The sequence below is a fragment of the Oryctolagus cuniculus genome, chromosome 2 (assembly GCF_964237555.1).
Source record: "Oryctolagus cuniculus chromosome 2, mOryCun1.1, whole genome shotgun sequence".
NCBI lineage: Eukaryota > Metazoa > Chordata > Mammalia > Lagomorpha > Leporidae > Oryctolagus > Oryctolagus cuniculus.
The window spans coordinates 43,195,742-43,217,254 of NC_091433.1; the positions used below are offsets into that span (position 1 = coordinate 43,195,742).

A 21,513-nucleotide genomic window follows, 5' to 3' on the forward strand; every position below is an offset into this window, starting at 1 on the left:
AAAAGGTAACTCACCACATTCAAGTGAGATTTATCCCTTGGAGGTAAGAATGGTTCAACACACACACACACACACACACACACACACCAATAAACGTGAACCATATTCACAGAAGAACACAAAAATATGATCATCTCAATAGATGTAGAAAAACAACATCCTTTCATGAAAAATACTCAAAAGACTGGGTATGGAAGCAATGTACCTTCACACAATAAAGACCATAAATGACACACACAGAGCTGACATCATACTCCTGATCATAAGATCATGAACAAGACAAAGCAGCACACTCCCACCACTTCTGGTACTGGAAGCCTCAGGCAGAGTAGCTGGGCAAGAGAAAGGAAGAAGTAAATTGTTTGAAAACCAGATGATCTTAAAGAAGTATAGAGAAAACACAAAAGACTCAACCAAAAACTCTTAGAATGAACAGTTGTTCATTGACATACAAATGGAGTGCTTCCACACTAACAAAGAACTATCTGAAGTAGAAATCAAGAAAATCCCATTTACACAGCAATAAAAAGAACACACTTCTTAGGAAACTTTAGGGGATAAAAGATTTACATATGAAAATTTTACAATACTGATGAAAGAAATCAAGGCAGAATAAATGGAAATATATTCCTTGTTCATGGATGAAGAATATTAAAATACCCATACTACCTTACTGATCTACAGATTTAATACAATCCCTATCAAAATTCCAATGATTTAATAGAAAAAAATTCTAAAATTTGAACAGGCTCACAAAAAGCATCAAAAACCAAAGCAGTCTTGTTTGAGCAAAAAGAACAATGCTGGAGGTATCACATTACCTGATTTTAAAATAAACTACAAAGCTATAGTGATCAAAGTAGCATAGTACTGGCTTAGTTAGATAGGTATTGACCAATGGAATTAAATAGACAGCACAGGATAATTCCATGCATTTTTGGCCAACTGATCTTCAAATAAGGCTTCAAAAACACATATTAGGGGCCCGCGCCGTGGCTCAATAGGCTAATCCTCCTGCCACACCGGCACCCCGGGTTTTAGTCCGGGTCAGGGAGCCGGATTCTGTCCCGGTTGCTCCTCTTCCAGTCCAGGTCTCTGCTGTGGCCCAGGAGTGTAGTGGAGGATGGCCCAAGTACTTGGGCCCTGCACCCGCGTGGGAGACCAGGAGAAGCACCTGGCTCCTGGCTTCGGATCAGCGTGCTGCGCCGGCCGCAGCGGCCACTGGAGGGTGAACCTACGGAAAAAGGAAGACCTGTCTCTCTCACTGTCCTCTCTGCCTGTCAAGAAAAAAAAAAAAAAAAAAAAAAAAAAAAGAACACACACTGGGGAAAGAATATCTCTGTAGTAAACAGTGGTGGGAAAACATTCAGTAGAAAAAACTGGCCCCTTTTCTTTACACAATATCAACTCAAAACGGATTGAAGATTCATATGTGCAACCTGCAACTGTAAAATTATTGGAAGAAAACAAAGGAAAAAAGCTTTCTGGCATTGGTCTCAGCAAGGATTTTTTTTATATAACCAAAAAAGCACACACAACAGAAGTGAGGTAGACAAATTAGACTGCATCAAACTAAAAAACTTCTGCATAGCAAAGAAATCAACAGAGTAAAGAGAAAGCCTACCAAATGAGAAAATATTTACAATATTTATATCCGTTAAGAAAGGACCTAATATCCAAAATATATAAGGAACTCAAACATGATAGCAAGAAACAAATCTGATTAAAGAATGGGTAAAAGACCTATATAGATATTTCCCCAAGGCACATAAATGGCCAACAGATATATCAAAAGAGCTTAGAATGTTGTACATCAACATTACTAATTATCAGGGAAATGCAAATTAAAATCTCACACTTACTAGAATGGCTATTATCAGAGAGACAATAGAAAACAAGTTGTGGAGGATGTGAAGAAAAGGAATTCTTATACATTGTTGGTGGTAATGTCAATTATACAGCTATTATGGAAAACAGTATAGTTTCCTAAAAAATTAAAAATAGAACTATTCCATAATTCATCAATCCCATTTCTGGGTATATGATCAAAGGAAATGAAATCAAGAGCTTGAAGAGATATCTGCTCTCCCATGTTCACTGCAACATTATTCAGAACAGCTAAGACTTAAAGTCAACTCAAGTGTCCATTAACAGATGAATGCCCCATCAACCCTCACCAACCTTCCCCAAACTCCCCCCATCTACTCCCACCCCATTCTACCCCAACCCCAAATCCTAGCACAGCTGGTCAAGCTGCCGCCTGCAACATCAGTATCCTATATGATCTGCTGGTTTGAGTCTCAGATGCTCCACTTCCGATCCAGCTCCCTAATATGCTCTGGCTCTCCCTCTCTGTCTCTGCCTTTCAAATAAATAAATAAATCTTAAAAAAAAAAAGTTCCTGGTTCCTTAGGAGAGCCACTTAAGACTTAGTCACACAAGCACAGAGGGAACAGAGCAAAAACTGCAAGTCATTGCATCTTGGGCATGTAAAGAAAGAAAAACCTAACCTGTAGAACCAGAACACAAGAGGAACTTACATGCAGAAGCAAGGGGCCCATGGACCAAGGAAATATAGAGCTGGAGCCCATCTTGCCAAACTTCACCATAAATGGTAGGTTCCAAGCCTCTGTAAGCACAACTTGCCTCACCAACACTTTTTGTGTATCAGCTTTTCCCACTTAACTTATAAGACTTATAGACCCCAGACTGCGGAGTAAGATTTGAGCTGTATCTCTGGTCTTTCTCTTCTCAAAAGATGAGTATCAGATTGGTCTCTGTGTGCACTGGCAGTGAACCAACCTCATTCAGTAACAGGAAGATTAAAGGATACAAAGTTTCAGTCCGATGGGAGTAAATTCCGGAAACCTATTATACAGTGTGGTGACTACAGTTAATGATGAATTGTGTACCTGAAAATTGCTTGGCGTCCTCCAAGATGGCAGAATAGGGAGGGAGCACACTGATAGTTTAATAAAAGTGGAGATACTGTAGTTTCAGGGAAGGGTTAGGGAAAAAACAGCAGAGGAAACTCTTTCGGAACTAGTGGGACACAGTGGACCAACGTGGAGGGCACTAACGTCCACAGCTTGGGACCCCAGCTGCCGAGTCTACGCTCCAGCACTGGAAAGGAAGGTGAGGCAAAACCTCAGTAGCCTGAGACACTGGCGGGGAAGCGGCAGGAAGAGCCTAGAGGGAACGAGGCTTGAAGCCCCATGGGGGGAAAGTTCACCAGGCTAGAGGAGAGAAAAAATAAAATAAAATAGAAGGACCGGTACAGACACGATTCTCTCTCTCCACTCACCTTACAAAGGCGAGCAAGACAAAGAGCAGGCGCCATTTTGGACATACATAAAAGCTGTGCCACCTTTGGGCTGCACCCACCCTCAGCGAAGCAGAAAAACCTGACTCTGGTGGGGAGAAATAACAGGAGGTTAGGACCTAGTAAATGTGTGGAGCTAATGAACAGGGACCGTGGCGGGGGGAAAAAAACAAACTGAGGGTGTGTGAGAGAACTCACAGAGTGCCTGAGACGTGAGTACTCTCAGGAGATGCCACAATCTCGATAACCTTGGTAACCCGGTGGGAGATTTCAGGGGAATTTGAGCTTACACCGAGGACTGAACAGATCCTTTTTGTGGTCCTTGGGACAGAGCAGACGAATATTAAACCCACAGGGGCCAGAGCTCAGACACTGACTGCCTTCAATTCTGCTCAGCTGTGTGGAATTACTTCGCTTCTGATTAAAAAAAAAAAAAAATAGAGACAGAGAGACAGAGAAGATTTACCAGGCCTAACCTGGGTGTGTCACATTTGGCACACCCTTAACCCTGAAGAACTGAACAGAGCTCTCTGGCCACACCCACCACAAGCCTCTAAGGATCCATCAAAAGCAGACAGTCCACTTAATTTAGAGTCATAGTATAACAAGAAAAACCACCACAGCAAGGAAAAAAAAAAAGAAACCAAAGAATATCTCCACAATGCCAAGTAACAAATGCAGAAATCAAGGAAACAAGAACAAGGAAACATTGTAATGCACCCAAATGAACAAGACACCCCAATTCAAGATTATGAAGATGATGAGATAGAAGAAATGCAAGATACCGATTTCAAAAAAATTATGATAAATACATTTAGCAGTTTTCAAAAAAATTCTTGAACTACAGAAATCCTTACTGGACAGGATAGAAAATCTCTTCTGTGAAAATGAAATCTTAAGGAGGAATCAAAATGAAATGCAGAAACTAATAGAACATGAAATTATGATAGTGAAGAGAAATCAAAATGAAATGAAAAATTCAATAGATCAAATGACAAATGCATTAGAGAGCCTTAAAAACAGAATCAGTGAAGCAGAAGAGAGAATATCAGACTCAGAAGACAGAGCACAGGCCAGCGCCGTGGTTCACTAGGCTAATCCTCCGCCTTGCGGCGCCAGTACACAGGGTTCTAGTCCCGGTAGGGGCGCCGGATTCTGTCCCGGTTGCCCCTCTTCCAGGCCAGCTCTCTGCTGTGGCCAGGGAATGCAGTGGAGGATGGCCCAAGTGCTTGGGCCCTGCACCCCATGGGAGACCAGGATAGGTACCTGGCTCCTGCCATTGGATCAGTGCAGTGCGCCGGCCGCGGTAGCCATTGGAGGGTGAACCAACGGCAAAAAGGACCTTTCTCTCTGTCTCTCTCTCTCACTGTCCACTCTGCCTGTCAAAAAAAAAAAAAAAAAAGAAAAAAAGAAAAGACAGAGCACAAGAGCACAGGAAAGTGTAGAGTCAAACCAAAGAAAAGAAGAGGAAATTAGGAATCTAAAAAACATTGTTGGGAATCTACAGGATACTATTAAAAAAACCAACATTCGGGTTCTAGGAGTTCCTGAAGGCATGGAGAGGGAGAAAGGATTAGAAGGCCTTTTTAGTGAGATACTAGCAGAGAACTTTCCAGATTTGGAGGACAGAGACATCCAAGTACAGAAAGCTCATAGAACCCCTAATAAACATGACCAAAAGAGATCCTCACCAAGACACATTGTAATCAAACTCACCACAGTGAAACATAAAGAAAAGATTCTAAAATCTGCAAAAGAGAAACATCAGATTACTCTCAGAGGATCTCCAATTAGACTCACAGCTGACTTCTCACCAGAAACCTTATAGGCTAGGAGGGAATGGCGAGATATAGCCCAGGTACTAAGAGAAGAAAACTGCCAGCCCAGAATATTATATCCTGCAAAGCTCTCATTTGTGAATGAAGGTGAAATAAAGACCTTTCATAGCAAACAGAAATTGAAAGAATTTGTCACTACTCGTCCAGCCCTGCAAAAGATGCTTCAAGATGTGTTACACACAGAAGCATGGCCATCAATATGAAAGAAGGTAAAGGAAGAAAACCTCCCAGTAAAAGATCACAGGAAGTTCAAAGCATATATTAGAAAATATCTTTGGGAAAATGGCAGGGCAAAGCTACTACTTATCAATAATCACATTGAATGATAATGGCCTCAACTCTCCAGTTAAAAGACACAGACTGGCTGAATGGATTAAGGAACAAAACCCATCTACAAGAAATACATCTTTCCAACAAAGATGCATGCAGACTGAAAGTGAAAGGTTGGAAGAAGATATTCCATGCCAACAGAAACCAAAAAAGAGCTGGTGTAGCCATCTTAATATCAGACAAAATAAACTTTAACACAAAAACTGTTAAGAGAGACAAAGAGGGGCACTACATAATGATTAAGGGATCAATTCAACATGAAGATGTAACTATTATAAATGTATATGCACCTAATTACAGGGCACCAGTTTATTTAAAAGATATGTTAAGGGACTTAAAGGGAGACTTAGACTCCAATACAATAGTAACAGGGACTTCAATACTCCACTCACAGAATAGATCAACGGGACACAAGATCAACTAGGAAACAGCAGATTTAATCAACACTATAGCCCAAATCGATCTAACAGATATCTACAGAACTTTCAATCCTACATTTAAAGAATTTACATTCTTCTCAGCAGTGCATGGAACCTACTCTAGGACTGACCACATACTAGGCCATAAAGCAAGTCTCAGCAAATTCAGGAGAATTGGAATCATATGATGCAGCTTCTCAGGCCACAGTGGAATGAAGTTGGAAATTAGCAACTCAGGAAACCCTAGAGCATATGCAAACACATGGAGATTGAACAACATGCTCCTGAATGAACACTGGGTCATAGAAGAAATCAAAAAACTTTCTGGAAGTAAATGAGGATAACACCACAACATATCAAAACTTATGGGATACAGCAAAAGCAGTGTTAAGAGGAAAGTTTATAGCAATAGGTGCCTATATCAAGAAATTGGAAAGACACCAAATAAATGAGCTTTCCATTTATCTCAAGGATCTAGAAAAACTGCAGCAAACCAGACCCAAATCTTGTAGGAGAAGAGAAATAATTAAAATCAGAGAAGAAATCAATAGGATTGAATCCAAAAAAAAAAAATTACAAAAAATCAGCCAAATGAAGAGTTGCTTTTTTGAAAAAATAAAACTGACACACCATTGGCCCAACTAACTAAAAAAAGAAAAGACCCAAATCAATAAAATCAGAGATGAAAAAGAAAACGTAACAGACACCACAGAAATAAAAAGAATCATCAGAAATTACTACAAGGACTTGTATGCCAGCAAACAGGGAAACCTATCAGAAATGGATAGATTCCTGGACACATGAACCTACCTAAGTTGAACAATGAAGACATAGAAAACCTAAACAGACCTATAACTGAGACAGAAATTGAAACAGTAATAAAGGCCCTCCCAACAAAGAAAAGCCCAGGACCAGATGGATTCACTGCTGAATTCTACCAGACATTTAAAGAAGAACTAACTCGAATTCTTCTCAAACTTCAGAACAATCAAAAAAGAGGGAATCCTCCCAAATTCTTCCTATGAAGCCAGCATCACCTTAGTCCCTAAGCTTGAAAAAGACGCAGCATTGAAAGAAAGTTACAGACCAATATCCCTGATGAATATAGGCACAAAAATCCTCAATAAAATTCTGGCCAATAGATTGCAACAACACATCAGAAAGATTATCCACCCAGACCAAGTGGGATTTATCCCTGGTATGCAGGGATGGTTCAATGTTCACAAATCAATCAATGTGATACACCACATTAACAGACTGTGGAAGAAAAACCACATGATTATCTCAATAGATGCAGAGAAAGCATTTGATAAAATACAACACCCATTCATGATGAAAACTCTAAGCAAACTGGGTATGGAAGGAACATTCCTCAATATAATCAAAGCAATTTATGAAAAACCCACGGCCAGCATCCTACTGAATGGGGAGAAGTTGGAAGCATTTCCACTGAGATCTGGTACCAGACAGGGATGCCCACTCTCACCACTGCTATTCAATGTAGGTCTGGAAGTTTGAGCCAGAGCCATTAGGCAAGAAAAAGAAATTAAAGGGATACAAATTGGGAAGGAAGAAGTCAAACTATCCCTCTTTGCAGATGATATGATTCTTTATTTAGGGGATCCAAAGAACTCTACTAAGAGACTACTGGGACTCATAGAAGAGTTTGGAAAAGTAGCAGGATAAAAAAATCAATGCACAAAAATCAACAGCCTTTGTATACACAGGCAATGCCATGGCTGAGAAAGAACTTTTTTTTTTTTTTTGACTGGCAGAGTGTACAGTGAGAGAGAGAGAGAGAGAGAGAGAGAGAGAGAAAGGTCTTCCTTTTACCGTTGGTTCACCCTCCAATGGCTGCCACAGCCGGCACGCTGCATCCAGCGCGCTGCGGCCGGCGCACCACGCCGATCCGATGGCAGGAGCCAGGTACTTATCCTGGTCTCCCATGGGGTGCAGGGCCCAAGCACTTGGGCCATCCTCCTCTGCATTCCCTGGCCACAGCAGAGAGCTGGCCTGGAAGAGGAGCAACCGGGACAGAATCCAGCACCTCGACCGGGACTAGAACCCTGTGTGCTGGTGCTGCAAGGCAGAGGATTAGCCTAGTGAGCCGCGGCGCCGGCCGAGAAAGAACTTCTAAGATTGATCACATTCACAATAGCCACAAAAACAATCAAATACCTTGGAATAAACTTAACCAAGAACGTTAAAGATCTCTACAATGGGAATTACAAAATCTTAAAGAAATAGAAGATACCAAAAAATGGAAAAATCTTCCATGCTCATGGATTGGAAGAATCAATATCATCAAAATGTCCATTCTCCCAAAAGCAATTTATAGATGCAATGCGATACCAATCAAAATACCAAAGACACTGTTCTCAGATCTGAAAAAAATGATGCTGAAATTCATATGGAGGCACAGGAGACCTCAAATAGCTAAAGCAATCTTGTACAACAAAAACAAAGCCGGAAGCATCACAATACCAGATTTCAGGGCATACTACAGGGCAGTTATAATCAAAACAGCATGGTACTGGTACAGAAACAGATGGATAGACCAATGGAATCGAACAGGAACACCAGAAATCAATCCAAACATCTACAGCCAACTTATATTTGATCAAGGATCCAAAACCAATTCCTGGAGCAAGGACAGTCTATTCAATAAATGGTGCTGGGAAAACTGGATTTCCACAGGCAGAAGTATGAAGCAAGACCCCTACCTTACACCTTACACAAAAATCCACTCAACATGGATTAAAAATCTAAATCTATGACCTGACACCATCAAATTATTAGAGAACATTGGAGAAATCCTGCAAGATATTGGCATAGGCAAAGACTTCTTGGAAAAGACCCCAGAGGCACAGGCAGTCAAAGCCAAAATTAACATTTGGGATTGCATCAAATTCAGAAGTTTCTGTACTGCAAAAGAAACAGCCAGGAAAGTGAAGAGGAAACTGACAGAATGGGAAAAAATATTTGCAAAATATGCAACAGATAAAGGATTAATAACCAGAATCTACAAAGAGATCAAGAAACTCCACAACAACAAAACAAACAACCCACTTAAGAGATGGACCAAGGACCTCAGTAGACATTTTTCAAAAGAGGAAATCCAAATGGCCAACAGACACATGAAAAAAAAAAATGTTCAGGATCACTAGCAATCAGGGAAATACAAATCAAAACCACAATGAGGTTTCACCTCACCTGGGTCAGAATGGCTCACATACAGAAATCTACCAACAACAAATGCTGGCGAGGATGTGGGGAAAAAAGCTCACTAACCCACTGTTGGTGCGAATGCAAACTGGTAAAGCCACTATGGAAGTCAGTCTGGAGAATCCTCAGAAACCTGAATATAACCCTACCATACAACCTAGCCATCCCCCTCCTTGGAATTTACCCAAAGGAAATTAAATTGGCAATTAAAAGAGCTGCCTGTACCTCAGTGTTTATTGCAGCTCAATTCACAATAGCTAAGACCTGGAATCAACCTAAATGCCCAACAACAGTAGACCAGATAAAGAAATTATGGGACATATACTCTATAGAATACTATACAGCAGTAAAAAACAATGAAATCTGGTCATTCGCAACAAAATGGAGGAATCTGGAACACATGCTGAGTGAAATAAGTCAGTCCCAAAGGGACAATTATGTGTTCTCACTGATCTGTGACAACTAACCAACCACAAAAAAGGAAATCTGTTGAAGTGAAATGGACACTATGAGAAACGGTGACTTGATCGGCCCTTGTCCTGAATGTTGACGAACTTAATACTTTATCCCTTTTAGTATTTTTTGTTCTACTTAATACTATTGGTTGAACTCTGTAATTAACACACAATTATTCTTAGGTGTTTAAATTTAACTGAAAAGTGATCCCTGTTTTATATATATATAAATATAAGAGTGGGAATAAGAGAGGGAGGAGATGTCCTATTTGGACATGCTCAAGCTGACTTGCCCTAAGTGGTAGAGTTAGAAATGTGCCAGGGGATTCCAATTCAATCCCATCAAGGTGGCATGTACCAATCCCATCTCATTAGTCAAAGTGATCAATTTTAGTTCACAATTGATCATAATGATAGGATTGTCAAAAAGATCACATAAACAAGACTAGTGTCTGCTAATACTGTCTGATAGAATTAAGGAGAAGAGAACGATCCAACATGGGAAGCGGGATACACAGCAGACTCATAGAATGGCAGATGTCCTAAACAGCACTCTGGCCTCAGAATCAGCCCTTAAGGCATTCAGATCTGGCTGAAGAGCCTATGAAAGCATTTTAGGCATGGAAAGCTAAGACACTCTGACAAAAAAAAAAAAAAAAAAAAAAACCTACATGAAAGATCTCCACGAGTGAGATCCCAGTGGAAAGAACAGGCCATCAAAGAAAGTAGGTACCTTTCTCTGAAGGGAGAAGAGAACTCCCACTTTGACTATGACCTTGCCTAAATAAGATCAATGTCCACGAACTCAAAAGGCTTCCATAGCCTTGGAAACTCATGACTAGAGCCTGGGGAGATTTCTGACGCCATAAACAAGAGTGTCAATTTGTTAAGTCAACAACAGGAGTCACTGTGAACTTACTTCTCATGTAGGATCTCTGTCCTTAATGTGTTGCACAATGTGAACTAATGCTGTAACTAGTACTCAAACAGTACTTTACACTTTGTGTTTCTGTGTGGGTGCAAACTGTTGAAATCTTTACTTAATATATACTAAATTGATCTTCTGTATATAAAGATAATTGAAAATGAATCTTGATGTGAATGGAGTGGGAGATGGGAGGGTTGTGGGTGAGAGGGAAGTTATGGGGGGGGGAGCCACTGTAATCCATAAGCTTTGCTTGGGAAATTTGTATTTATTAAATAAAAGTTAAAAAAGAGAGAAAGTCACAGTAAAAAAAAAAAAAAGAAAATTGCTTTTTTTTTTTAAATTTATCTGACAGGTAGAGTCACAGAAAGTAAGAAGGAGAGAGGGAGGGAGGGAGGAAGGGAGGGAAAGGTCTTCCATCCACTGGTTCACTAAGAGTAAATCTTAAATGTTTTCACCACATACAGGAAAGTATATAAGGCAATGCATGTTAATTAACTGATCTGAGATATGTACCTATATCAAAACAGTATATTTTACCCTGTAAATATACACAATTTGTGTCCATTAAACATTAATACAGTTGAGCCCCCCCCCCCCAAAAAAAAAAAAACCCACACACAATGAGAAGATTTTCAAACAGACTGCTCCTAAATTAACATGCACATTTCATTTAAGCACTTGTGTTTCCTGAACAGCTAAGGTCTCACCCACTCTAATTATCTTCAAATAAGGACCCCTCGGTCTCCAGTTTTTTACCTCTCAATGGACTTGTGAATCCGCCTCCACTGGGGATAATGAGCTTCTTGTTCAAAGCCGCCTCCCTTGGCCCTAGCTTGCTGAGCCACGTTCAGAGAGCGTGTGTCAATGATGTAGCCACGCTTCCCTGCCCTGAGGGTAGCATTTATTAGCTTCTCATCTTCCTTGCACCTTCTCCCATTTGTGCCACTGAGTGGCTGACCACTGCGCATAATCACCTAGAAGCACAATACAGCTGAAAATTCAGTAATAGTTGCCTTTAAAGGTTCTGAAAACACAAGGGAATGAGCGAGGTTATGAGTATCTCAAAAACGACTGTGCAGCACTTTGGAGATTTGACACAAAAGCAAAGAAATATTTCCATGTGTGAGTGACTTTAAAACAAAGACAACTCTTACACTTTTAGACCATCTGTCTTCCTACTCTCAAAGTACTTTCACACAATAAATTCTATCACCTTTTTTTGGTCAAATATTGTAATCTACTTAGTCCATGAGTCGAATACCCAGTAGACCTGGCCCTGTGATGAAGACAATAATGGCCAATGAGCCAATAAAGCCTGACCTTGTGGAAGAGTAAAATATCCCATCCCAAATACATTTCCTTGGTGTATTCCAAGTTGCTTGTTCACAGCAACTGCTGACTTCCACGAGCACAGGAATGGCTCTGAGAAGCTGGCCTTTCATGAAACAAAATGTGTATCTACCCACATTAGGAAGGAGCAGATGCAGCACAGGCTTTTCTGACAGCCACCTCTTTCTGCCTAGGAGGGATCTTGACATAGAAAAGAGATCGGAGTCTGGCCCACAGGGATGATCACAGGTGGCCACTGCTGGGGAAATTTCATCTGCATTACCAGACAACCCTTGTAAGCTGTGCAGGTCCTCCCCCAGCCTTTCAGAGCCTGCAGCACCCTCCCTCAAGGACAGAGCCCTGTCTCTGCTATTACCTAATAAAGGTTCAGCCATCTGGCTACGTAGTCCCATGCCCTAGGCACATAATCACATTTGGATGTTCTTTATCCTTCTATTTTCAGTTTATTTGCCAGACTAAATTATCAGCTCTTTAGAGGGGATAGTAAATTTATGACTCCCTATAACTTCAACTTTATATACAAGGTTGACAGGCTTTAGGAAGAATTATTTAAAAGTACCAGTGGCAAAATAAGAAAGTGTATGCACTGTTTTTCTTGTTAGAGAAATTGTTTTAAGTATCTCAAAAGCTGCTTATCTTTGGCTTATTCTCCAGTAGCCCTCTGCCATCCTTTTAGTACTCCAAGACTTACCACCCACTTGTCTCCAAATACTTCGAACTTTGCTAAAGAAATAAGTCCTGGGACCGGCGCTGTGGCATAATAAGCTAAGCCTCAGCCTGCAGCGCTGGCATCCTATATGGGCACTGGTTCTAGTCCCAGCTGCTCCTCTTCCAATCCAGCTCCCTGCTATGGCCTGGGAAAGCAGTAGAAGATGACCCAAGTGCCTGGGCCCCTGCACCCATGTGGGAAGCCCGGAAGAAGCTCCTGGCTCCTGGCTTTGGACAGGCTCAGCTCTAGCTATTGGCGCCATCTGGACAGTGAACCAGCGGATGGAAGACTTCTCTCTGTAACTCTACCTCTCAAATAAATAAAATCTTAAAAAAGAAAGAAACAAACAAGTACCTATAATACTAATCTGATTCCTGGTTAATAATATAGAATTATTCAGCAGATCATCACTATATGCTGATGCATTAACTACCAGGAAGTTTAATGTGACCAAGAAAGGTCATCTAGAGGATGGCAGTGGTGAACTCTCAGGCAGGCTTACCACTTAAATGGGCTTAGTGTTAGCTGTTAAAATGCTTTATAAGGAATCTTCTGAAGAACACTGCTACTAAGCATGCAGGATAGATGGCCTGATGCCTAAGCAGCATCTTAAAAAAAATCTTTTTATCCTAAATATCCATGTCTGACATATTAGGAGGAAAAAGAAAACAGAAGATAGTTATAACTTACTTATTATTATTTACTTATTATTAAAAATGAACAGTTTATTGCCTGAGAGAAAATGAGAAAGGAGAGATTAAGAAACTATTTTGCAAACATGTACACACAAGGCCTGTGCCTGTTCAATTCACAACTCACATCTAACTTATGACTAAATGACATAAAATCTCCCTTTTGAAAATACAAACATCTTAATTCACCTTAGCCAGGGAAATCCGGCAAGAATAATTAAAGTATCTCATCATTAATCTGGGCAGAGAAAGTTCCCTTAAGAATAAAGCTGCAAGGGGCCGGAGCTGTGGTGTAGCAGGTGAGGGTGCTGTCTGTAGTGCCAGCATCCATGTGGGCGCCAGTTCAAGACCCAGCAATCCATTTCCAGTCCAGCTCTCAGCTGTGGCCTGGGAGGACAGCGGAGGAAGACCCAGGTCCTTGGGCCCCTGCACCCACATGGGAGACCTAGAAGAAGCTCCTGGCTTCGGATTGGCCCAGCTCTGGCCATTGCGGCCATCTGGGGAGTGAGTCAGCAGATGGAAGATCTCTCTTCTAACTCTGCCTTTCTGTGGCTCTGCCTTCCGAACAAATAAATCTCTTTTGAAAAAAAAAGATAAAGCTACAGGATTAAATAAGACACTGGTTTCCTTTGTGTCCTGTTTCCTGAAGCTAAGTTTATCTGGGCTTTACCCCCCAACCACTTTTTTTAAAATTTTTAATAGTTTAGTTTTTAACAAATTCAATGTAATTTATAGATAAAATAAACCTTTTAAAAAAAGGAACTGTATTTATTTGAAAGACAGTTACAGAGAGAGGTAGAGACAGAGACAGAGGTGTCCCATCCACCAGTTCACTCTCCAAATGGCCATGACAGCTGGAGCTGAGCCGATCCAAAGCCAGGAGCTCCATCCAGGCCTTCCACATGGGTGTGGGGGCCCAAGGATTTGGCCCACCCTCCACTGATTTCCCAGGTGCATCAGCAGAGAGCTGTATCAGAAGTGGAGCAGCCAGTGCCCAAATTGGATGCTGGCACTGCAGGCTGGGGCTTTAACCCACTGTGCCATAGCGCTGGCCCCTGTAGATACAACTCTAAGAACATTATGATATTTCCTTCCTCTCTTTCTCCCTCACCTTAGCTGGGATTTTTCAGAGAAAGGATTCAGTCATATCTTCATCACAGAAAACACACTACTCCTGATTCCTTAAAGTTTACATGAAGGAAGCCCTAGTAGGAGAGACACAGCTAAACAGTACAATGAACAGGTATACAGAAAAGGGGAACAAGATCCCCACCCTATAGTCAAGCAACAGTTCTGTACACTTACCATTCCATTTTTTTTATGATAGTAGCTTAGTACTGGGAAGCGCCCTCCATGTCGAAATGTAGCTACCTTCCGAAGAGCTTCGTCATCAATGGATTTGGGCACTACGACAATTGGTGGGTAGGAGGGACAGACAGCAAACTCCTTATTGACATAGCTTAGCCTCCATTCACTGGTCTGAAAAACAAACATTTCAAGGTTAAGCAATGATTTCAATATCACAAAATACGAAAATTTTTAAAGGATCTTAGAAATTAACTTTCACTGATGAAAAAGCCATTTCTCAAGAATTTAACAAAAGGAATCCTTCAAATATGAAAGAACTTTAAAAATCTCATAGAAAAATTAAGAGAAAAATATTAACTATTTCTCAACATAAGCTCCATCCAGCTTAATACATATTTTAAAATCTTTTCATTTTATTTATTTGAAAGGCAGAGAGATGAAGAGAGAGATCTCCTTTCCTCTTGTTCACTCCCCAAATTTCCACAATTTCTGGGGTTAGACCAGGCCAAATCCAGGAGCTGTTGTTTGATGAGAGGAATGAGAGGGAGCATCGTTTTATGGAAGGTTGTGTAACGAAGCTTTCCCAGGCATTTTTTTCTGCTAAAGCTTTGGTTAACTTTCCTAAAAACACTCTCCTAATAATCAGATGTTATCATTCCTTGGCCCTCCCAAAAGGTAGCAAGCAAAATATCATGAGCATCCCAATAAAGCTGTTGCCATGACCGTGGCTCTAGATTGGTCCACTGTAACTCGGACTGGACCCCTCCCACCCCTTGGTGGTTGCTGCTTTGTCTTCAGAATCATACTGGTGAAGCCACGTTTCATCTGATCCAAGAAATTCTTCAGGACTTCAATCCCACTTGTCTATAATTTCCATTAAAAGCTCTGCTCTTGTTTGCAGCTGATCTGTGCACAACAATTTGGCATCAGCTGTGCAGAAAGTTTGCTCTGTTTTCATGTTTCCAGTCAGAATCATGTAATCTGAACCAGTTGAGCTGACCATTTTCCAATGTTACTCATTGCTTCTCTTCAATTAGGGCAAGAACAAGATTAATTTTTTTCCTTGAAAATTGTTGTAGATGGTGATGTAGCAAGGACAAAGCCCTAGATCTATTGTAGTCCCTTGCCTAGGTGACTAAGGGCAGATCCTAATCCTCTGCATTCTTCCTCAACCAGCTCGACCCTGCCTCGACCATTAGCCTGCACCCACCAAGTCTGAAAAGTCCACACCCACAAAAAAAAGTTCACGCAAACCAGCTCAGCCTCACCTAACACCCACATACTCATGACCCTCAACTGCCTTAACGACATAAGCCTCCGTCTGTAAGAGAACAGGGCTTCGGCCGCGTACTCGCCGGTAGTGACCCCTTCTCAAGTTTGCCTCTGAGTAAGCCTGTTCTGGCTATCTCCTCTTTGCCTTGCTCTTCTACCCTTACATTTGGTGCCCTGTGTGAGGAGCAGTGCAAGAGATCAGCCCCTTCATCTATTGGGGTCCCTCGGAAGCTCACGTGACTGGTAGGCAGTGGTGGGAGAACCTGCCTCTCACAAGAGCCTGCTACTCTCCTTCCACCTGGTGGGGGTTGTATACTGGCCTGCCCCACAATAACAGAGAGCAAACCGGGGGTGAGGACCACGAGATGACCATTGACGTCCGGCCCTGGTGAACCCCTTCATCTCCAGGAGAGACAGCCATGCTGTTCCCACACAGTTGAACTCCGACCCAACTCCCTCCATTTTCCCAACTCTGCCCTTTTCCTCCCCAACTGATCCCATTAAATCTGCTTGACCTTCCCAACTCTCTGCTTCCACACCAGCTCCAGCTGCAAATCCCTCTCCACCACATGCAACTTCCGGACTCGATTCTCAAATCAGCGGACTGGTAAGAAGTCAGCCATCTCATCTCTCACCACCCGTTCCCTTTTTCATAATTCTGCCTCTTCCTCTCCAACCGACCCAATTAAATCCACCCCCACCTTTTCGTTCTTCTGTTCTCACACGAATGCCAGTTGCAAACCTTTTGCCAGATCTCTCCACCACAGGCCACACGGGACCCAATTCCCAGCCCGCGGACTAGTAAGAGGTTAGCCTTTGCCTTCCCAAGGGCCCTGGGGCAGACTTTGGCTTCAGCTGCTCCTCTCCCCCTCTCCTTAGTTCTGGGAACAAGGGACAAATCTTCAGAAGGTTAAGGGGAACAATCCCATGTCCTGGTCTAGGGACACGTGTCCTGAACACTGGGACTCCTTCTCTTCTCTGGAAGATTTGGGTTGTGGGAGCTCCTTCCTGGGAAACACCCCAGGGCGAGCCAAGTATTCTGCCTGATCCATGGGTTCTGAAGTTTCTCACATTTCTCCAGACTCCCCACTGGCCTGCCTCCTAAAAAAAAACCTGTTGGCCTTGGGCCTGAGAGTGGAGATAAGGCCAAAATGATTGCTTTTCTCCTTACCACATACTATGTTCTGGAACAATATAGACTGGACAATGATTCTCAGTGGCCAGAATTCAGCACTTTCGATCTCCAAGTTCTCCACAATCTGGAGAGCTCTACAGAGGGGGATGGCAAACGGCCAGAGGTCCCTTATGTCCAGGCTCTCCTCCTCCTGAGGTCGCCCCACTCCCTGTAGCTCTTGTCCCTGCTGCAAGTTATCCTCGTGGAGGAAAAAGGCCTGAACTGCCCCCACCCCCACCCCACCCCACCCCCTGCCCTCCTTTCCCACCCTCTTCCTCCTCTGCCTCAGGGACAGAGCTGCCCCCCAACTCCGCCTTCCCGGTGCTCCTCCTCCCACCCCTCAGCGGCAGCCACAACTGCCCCTCCACTCCTTTCTCCCTCCTCGCACTGTCCTTGTGATCTTGACCCCTGCCCTCGGTCTCCCCACTCTGTTCCTCTTACACCCTTCTTTATCCTGTTCCTCCCATGAAGACAAGCCCTCCCTCACTCCCTCCACCTCACATCCTCTTTGATCCTGACCTCAGCCCTGGGTCCTCCTGAGCATTTGTCCGGCTCCTCTCCACCACACCACCCAATTCCCCACCCCATCCCCCCCTCCTCCCGCCACTCCCTCCTGCACTGTACAACCTAGGCTGGTTCTCCTGAGGGAGGTGGCTGTCCTAGAAGGTCCAGTCAGGATACAGGGTCCTTTCTCTTTATCAGACCTTAATCAAACTGAGGAGCATTTAGGCTCATTGTCAGAGAACCCCTCCAAACACAAGGGATGCTTCCCTGATCCAGTCCTACAGCTTGGTAGGGTCTTTATCTCATTCTACCCTCTACTTTAACTCCAGATGAATGGGAGCATATTTGGCATGGTGCCAAATAGCACACAGATGAGCTGTACTGACAGGCCTCAGATAGACACTCACAGGCCACTCGGGCCGACCCTAGAGCCACCCCTATCTCGGATTGGGCCTACCAACCCAAGGATCCAGGACTACAGGCCCAAGATCACATGATCTCCTGCACATGGGCAGCAAATGGATAAGAACAGCCATAAGCAGGTTAACTACAGAAAGATTCCCGAGATCAGCCGGGGCCTGATGAAAACGTTGCTCTCGCTACGGCCCACTTTACAGAGGCAATGGTATGAACATGGATCCCAATTCCCAGAAGTCTGCTGTTCTTACACCTCCAATTCATCCCTGTTGGCTCCAGATATCCAGCACGACTCCAAATGCCAGAAGATGGTCCACAAACGCCCCAGAAGGACCTCATGAATGTGGCTTTTTGCATCTTTGACAATAGGGATTTAGGAGAAAAACACACCAAATTAAAGCGTCAGATGCTTGCCTCTCTAGTCCACCAAACCCAACAAGCCCACCTGTAAGCCAAATCTCAGCCCTCAATAACACAATACCGGGTACTGGGTCAAGGCCTGCCCCAACTCTAAGGCCTGGCCCAAAACTGCAGACCACAGGGACACTGGGAGACAGACTGCCCCCAGTGGGATGCCCTCTCCATCCGGGACAGCCCTCTTTTTGGCCAGTTCTAACACAGGACATCTCACCTCTGTTAAACTTAACAGAACAAGGAAGCCCGAGTTCAGTGGTGCTGTCACTGATGAGCCCAAGGACCAAGGGTGACAGGAACAGTGTCTGCAAGTGGATCTCTTTCTTGATGGACACTGGGGCTAGCTTATCTATTTTAAATGAATATTGTGGCCCACTCCTTCCTTCCTCTGCCCCTGCTGTCAGCATGAAGGGCCTCACTGCAACACCATACAAAACTCCTGCTTTATACTGATCCTTTGGAGATATTAGCCTCTGCATTCCTTCCTTGTTCTCCCCAATTGCCTCGACCACCACCACTCCTTTTGGGCGAGACCTCCTCCACCAGTTGGGAGCATTTGTCTCCATTCCCTCTGGCAACAAAACCCTTATGCTTTTTCTCCATGTCAAGGGCCTCCCTCTCCCCACTTTCCCATCCCAGGCCCCCTCTCTCCCTTTGGTCAACCCTACAGCATGAGATACGTCCCACCCTGTAATTGCCACCCACCATACTCCCGTTTGCATCTCCCTAAAGGATCCCACAAAAGCTACTGCTGTTCAGAAGGCCAGAGGCCTAAAGCCCATTACAGACCACGTCCTTCAGGCTCACATACTCATCCTAGCTCCCTCGCCCCATAGCACACCTAGACTTCCTGCCAAAAACCAGATAGCTCTTCTCACCTAGGACAGGACCTCCACTGCATTAATGCCTCTGTCCACCCCACATACCCAGTCGTGCCTAACCCCATCTCTTCTCCCAAATAGCCCCTACAACTTCTTTTTCTCTGTTCTGGATCTAAAGGATGCCTTCTTCACAATTCTTCTCGACCCATCTCCCAGCCACTCTTTGCTTTTCCCTGATCTCACCCCGATTCCTGCCTCACCTGGCAACTTACTGCACTGTTTACCCCAAGGTTCCAAGAGTCTCTAGTGCTTTCGACAGGCCCCCAGGGAGACCTAGCTTCTATCTATTTTCACCCAACACCCTTCTTCAATATGCTCATGATCTTACCCAGTAGCCCCTCCCAAGAAACCTGTCTTCAATATACCGCAAGTCTTATATATTTTTTAGCTGAAAAAGGCTACAGGCTATCCAAAAAAAAAAAAAAAAAAAAGACAGGCTCAGTTAATCTCTACTCCCAATACCTTTCTGGGACTTCTCGTGACACCAGACACTCATGCAACTCCTGCCTGAAAATAGGCACCGTACTTCCACCCTTTCCCATATACTAAACATGACCGCTTTTCTTTCTTGGGACCCATGGGGTATTGTCACATCTAGATTCTAAACTTCTCATATTGCCAAACGTCTCTATGAAGCTAAGGGATCTAGACGAGCCCTTACAAGAGAACTCCCCACAAGAAACCCCATTCCAAACTCTAAAACAGGCTCTCCTAGAAGCACCTGCCCCCAGCCTTCCTAACCCACATAAACCATTCCTTCTCTTGTTTATGGCTCTAAGAGAAAACCACTTGGTCTCCTGGCCCAGAGAGCAGGAGACTCTAACACCCCTGTGGCCTACGTCTCCAAGAAATTGGGCAGGGTTTCTCCGAGCTGGCCCCAGTGTCTAAAGACCCTGGCCACGGCAGTGCTCCTCATCCCTGAGGCCCAGACACTCACCTGTCATCAGCCACTACCAATCTGGTTCTCCCACAGCTACAAGACCTCCAGTCACAGGTTCTTCAGTCTGTATCTCCATCTTGCACTCAGAGTCTCCATTCCACTCTTCCCTAGCCCACTGTCACCTCCCACTGCTGCCCCTCTCTTAACCGGGCTCTCTTCTCCCTACCACCCTATCTCATCTCCTCAAACCCCACTCCTGCCCTGATTTCCTTGACTTCTCCCCGACTACACTCCACCACCTCATGGACAATCACCTTCCCCTAGCCCCCGATTGGCTCATTGATGGCAGTGCCTCCAATCCCACCCACCCGCCCCCACCCTTTTTTTGGCTGGTTATGTGATAATAAAGATACACTATAATGATACCTTCTCTTTTTCCCACCAAGGGCTCATAGAGGCTTGACCCCTACCTCAGGGCACAAACTCCCAACAGGCCAAACTGTTGGCCTTGACTCAAGCTCTGACTTTAGGAAAAGGAAAGACCATTAACATCCACACTTCCCGATGTGCTTATATCATCATTCTAACACCAGATATGGCAAGAGACAGGGTTCCCGACAGCTAAAGGAATATCTGTAATAAATGGCAAGCTCTTCTTGATACCGCCTAGCCGCCAACAAAAGCTGCTATTATTCATTGCAGGGGCCTCCAAAAGGATAAACAGTACTGTCAGAGGCAAATAACCAAGCCAACCTGACAGCTAAAGCAGCTGCCCACGGCCAAACAGTCCCATCATTCCTCTTCAATCTGGCTCCTGTCTACTCAGATTTAGAGATCTCTCAGTTTCAACAAGGGGCCTCCATGGAGGACTCACGGTGGTTCTGGATAATAACTAATACTCCCCTCTTCTCTCCAAGTTACCTTTTTAAGAAACTTTCACTCTCTACATCACTCAAACCCAAACTCTCAATTTTCTAAAATCACACATACACCTGACTCCCACCATAAGGAAATTCTGTGTGACATATTCCAGACTTGTAAAGTCTGTCAGACTGTTAACCCCGATTCTAATATCAGACCAGCCCTGTTCCCTACTCGCAGGCCCATGGATCGCTCCTGGGAGAGGACTGGCATAATGATTTCACCCACATGGCACCAGCTAACTGGATATATTACCTTCTGGTTATGGAGGCCGACTTCTTAGGTTACTCAACCTACTCAGGGGCTTTCCCCACTGAAATAAAAGAGCCTCTACCATTTCTATTACACTATTAGAAGACATAGTTCCCAGATTTGGACACACCGCTTCTACTCGGATAACAGACCAGAATTTACCTTCCAAATTATTCAAAAACTATTAATCTCTCTCCATGTCTCATGGCATTTCCACATTCT

At 43.6% G+C, this 21,513-nt stretch overlaps 1 protein-coding gene across 1 annotated transcript in view; it reads right to left on the reverse strand.

The window, feature by feature from the left end:
- The window catches only part of MTMR9 (myotubularin related protein 9), a 78,390-nt gene that overhangs the window by 18,289 nt on the left and 38,588 nt on the right, over nt 1–21,513 (reverse strand). Inside the window, exons 4-5 of the mRNA XM_008248953.4 lie at nt 14,574–14,747; nt 11,274–11,491 (exon numbers count right to left, since the gene is read on the reverse strand). Of these exons, the coding sequence (XP_008247175.1) occupies nt 11,274–11,491; nt 14,574–14,747 (392 nt within the window). The remainder of the gene's footprint in view (nt 1–11,273; nt 11,492–14,573; nt 14,748–21,513) is intronic.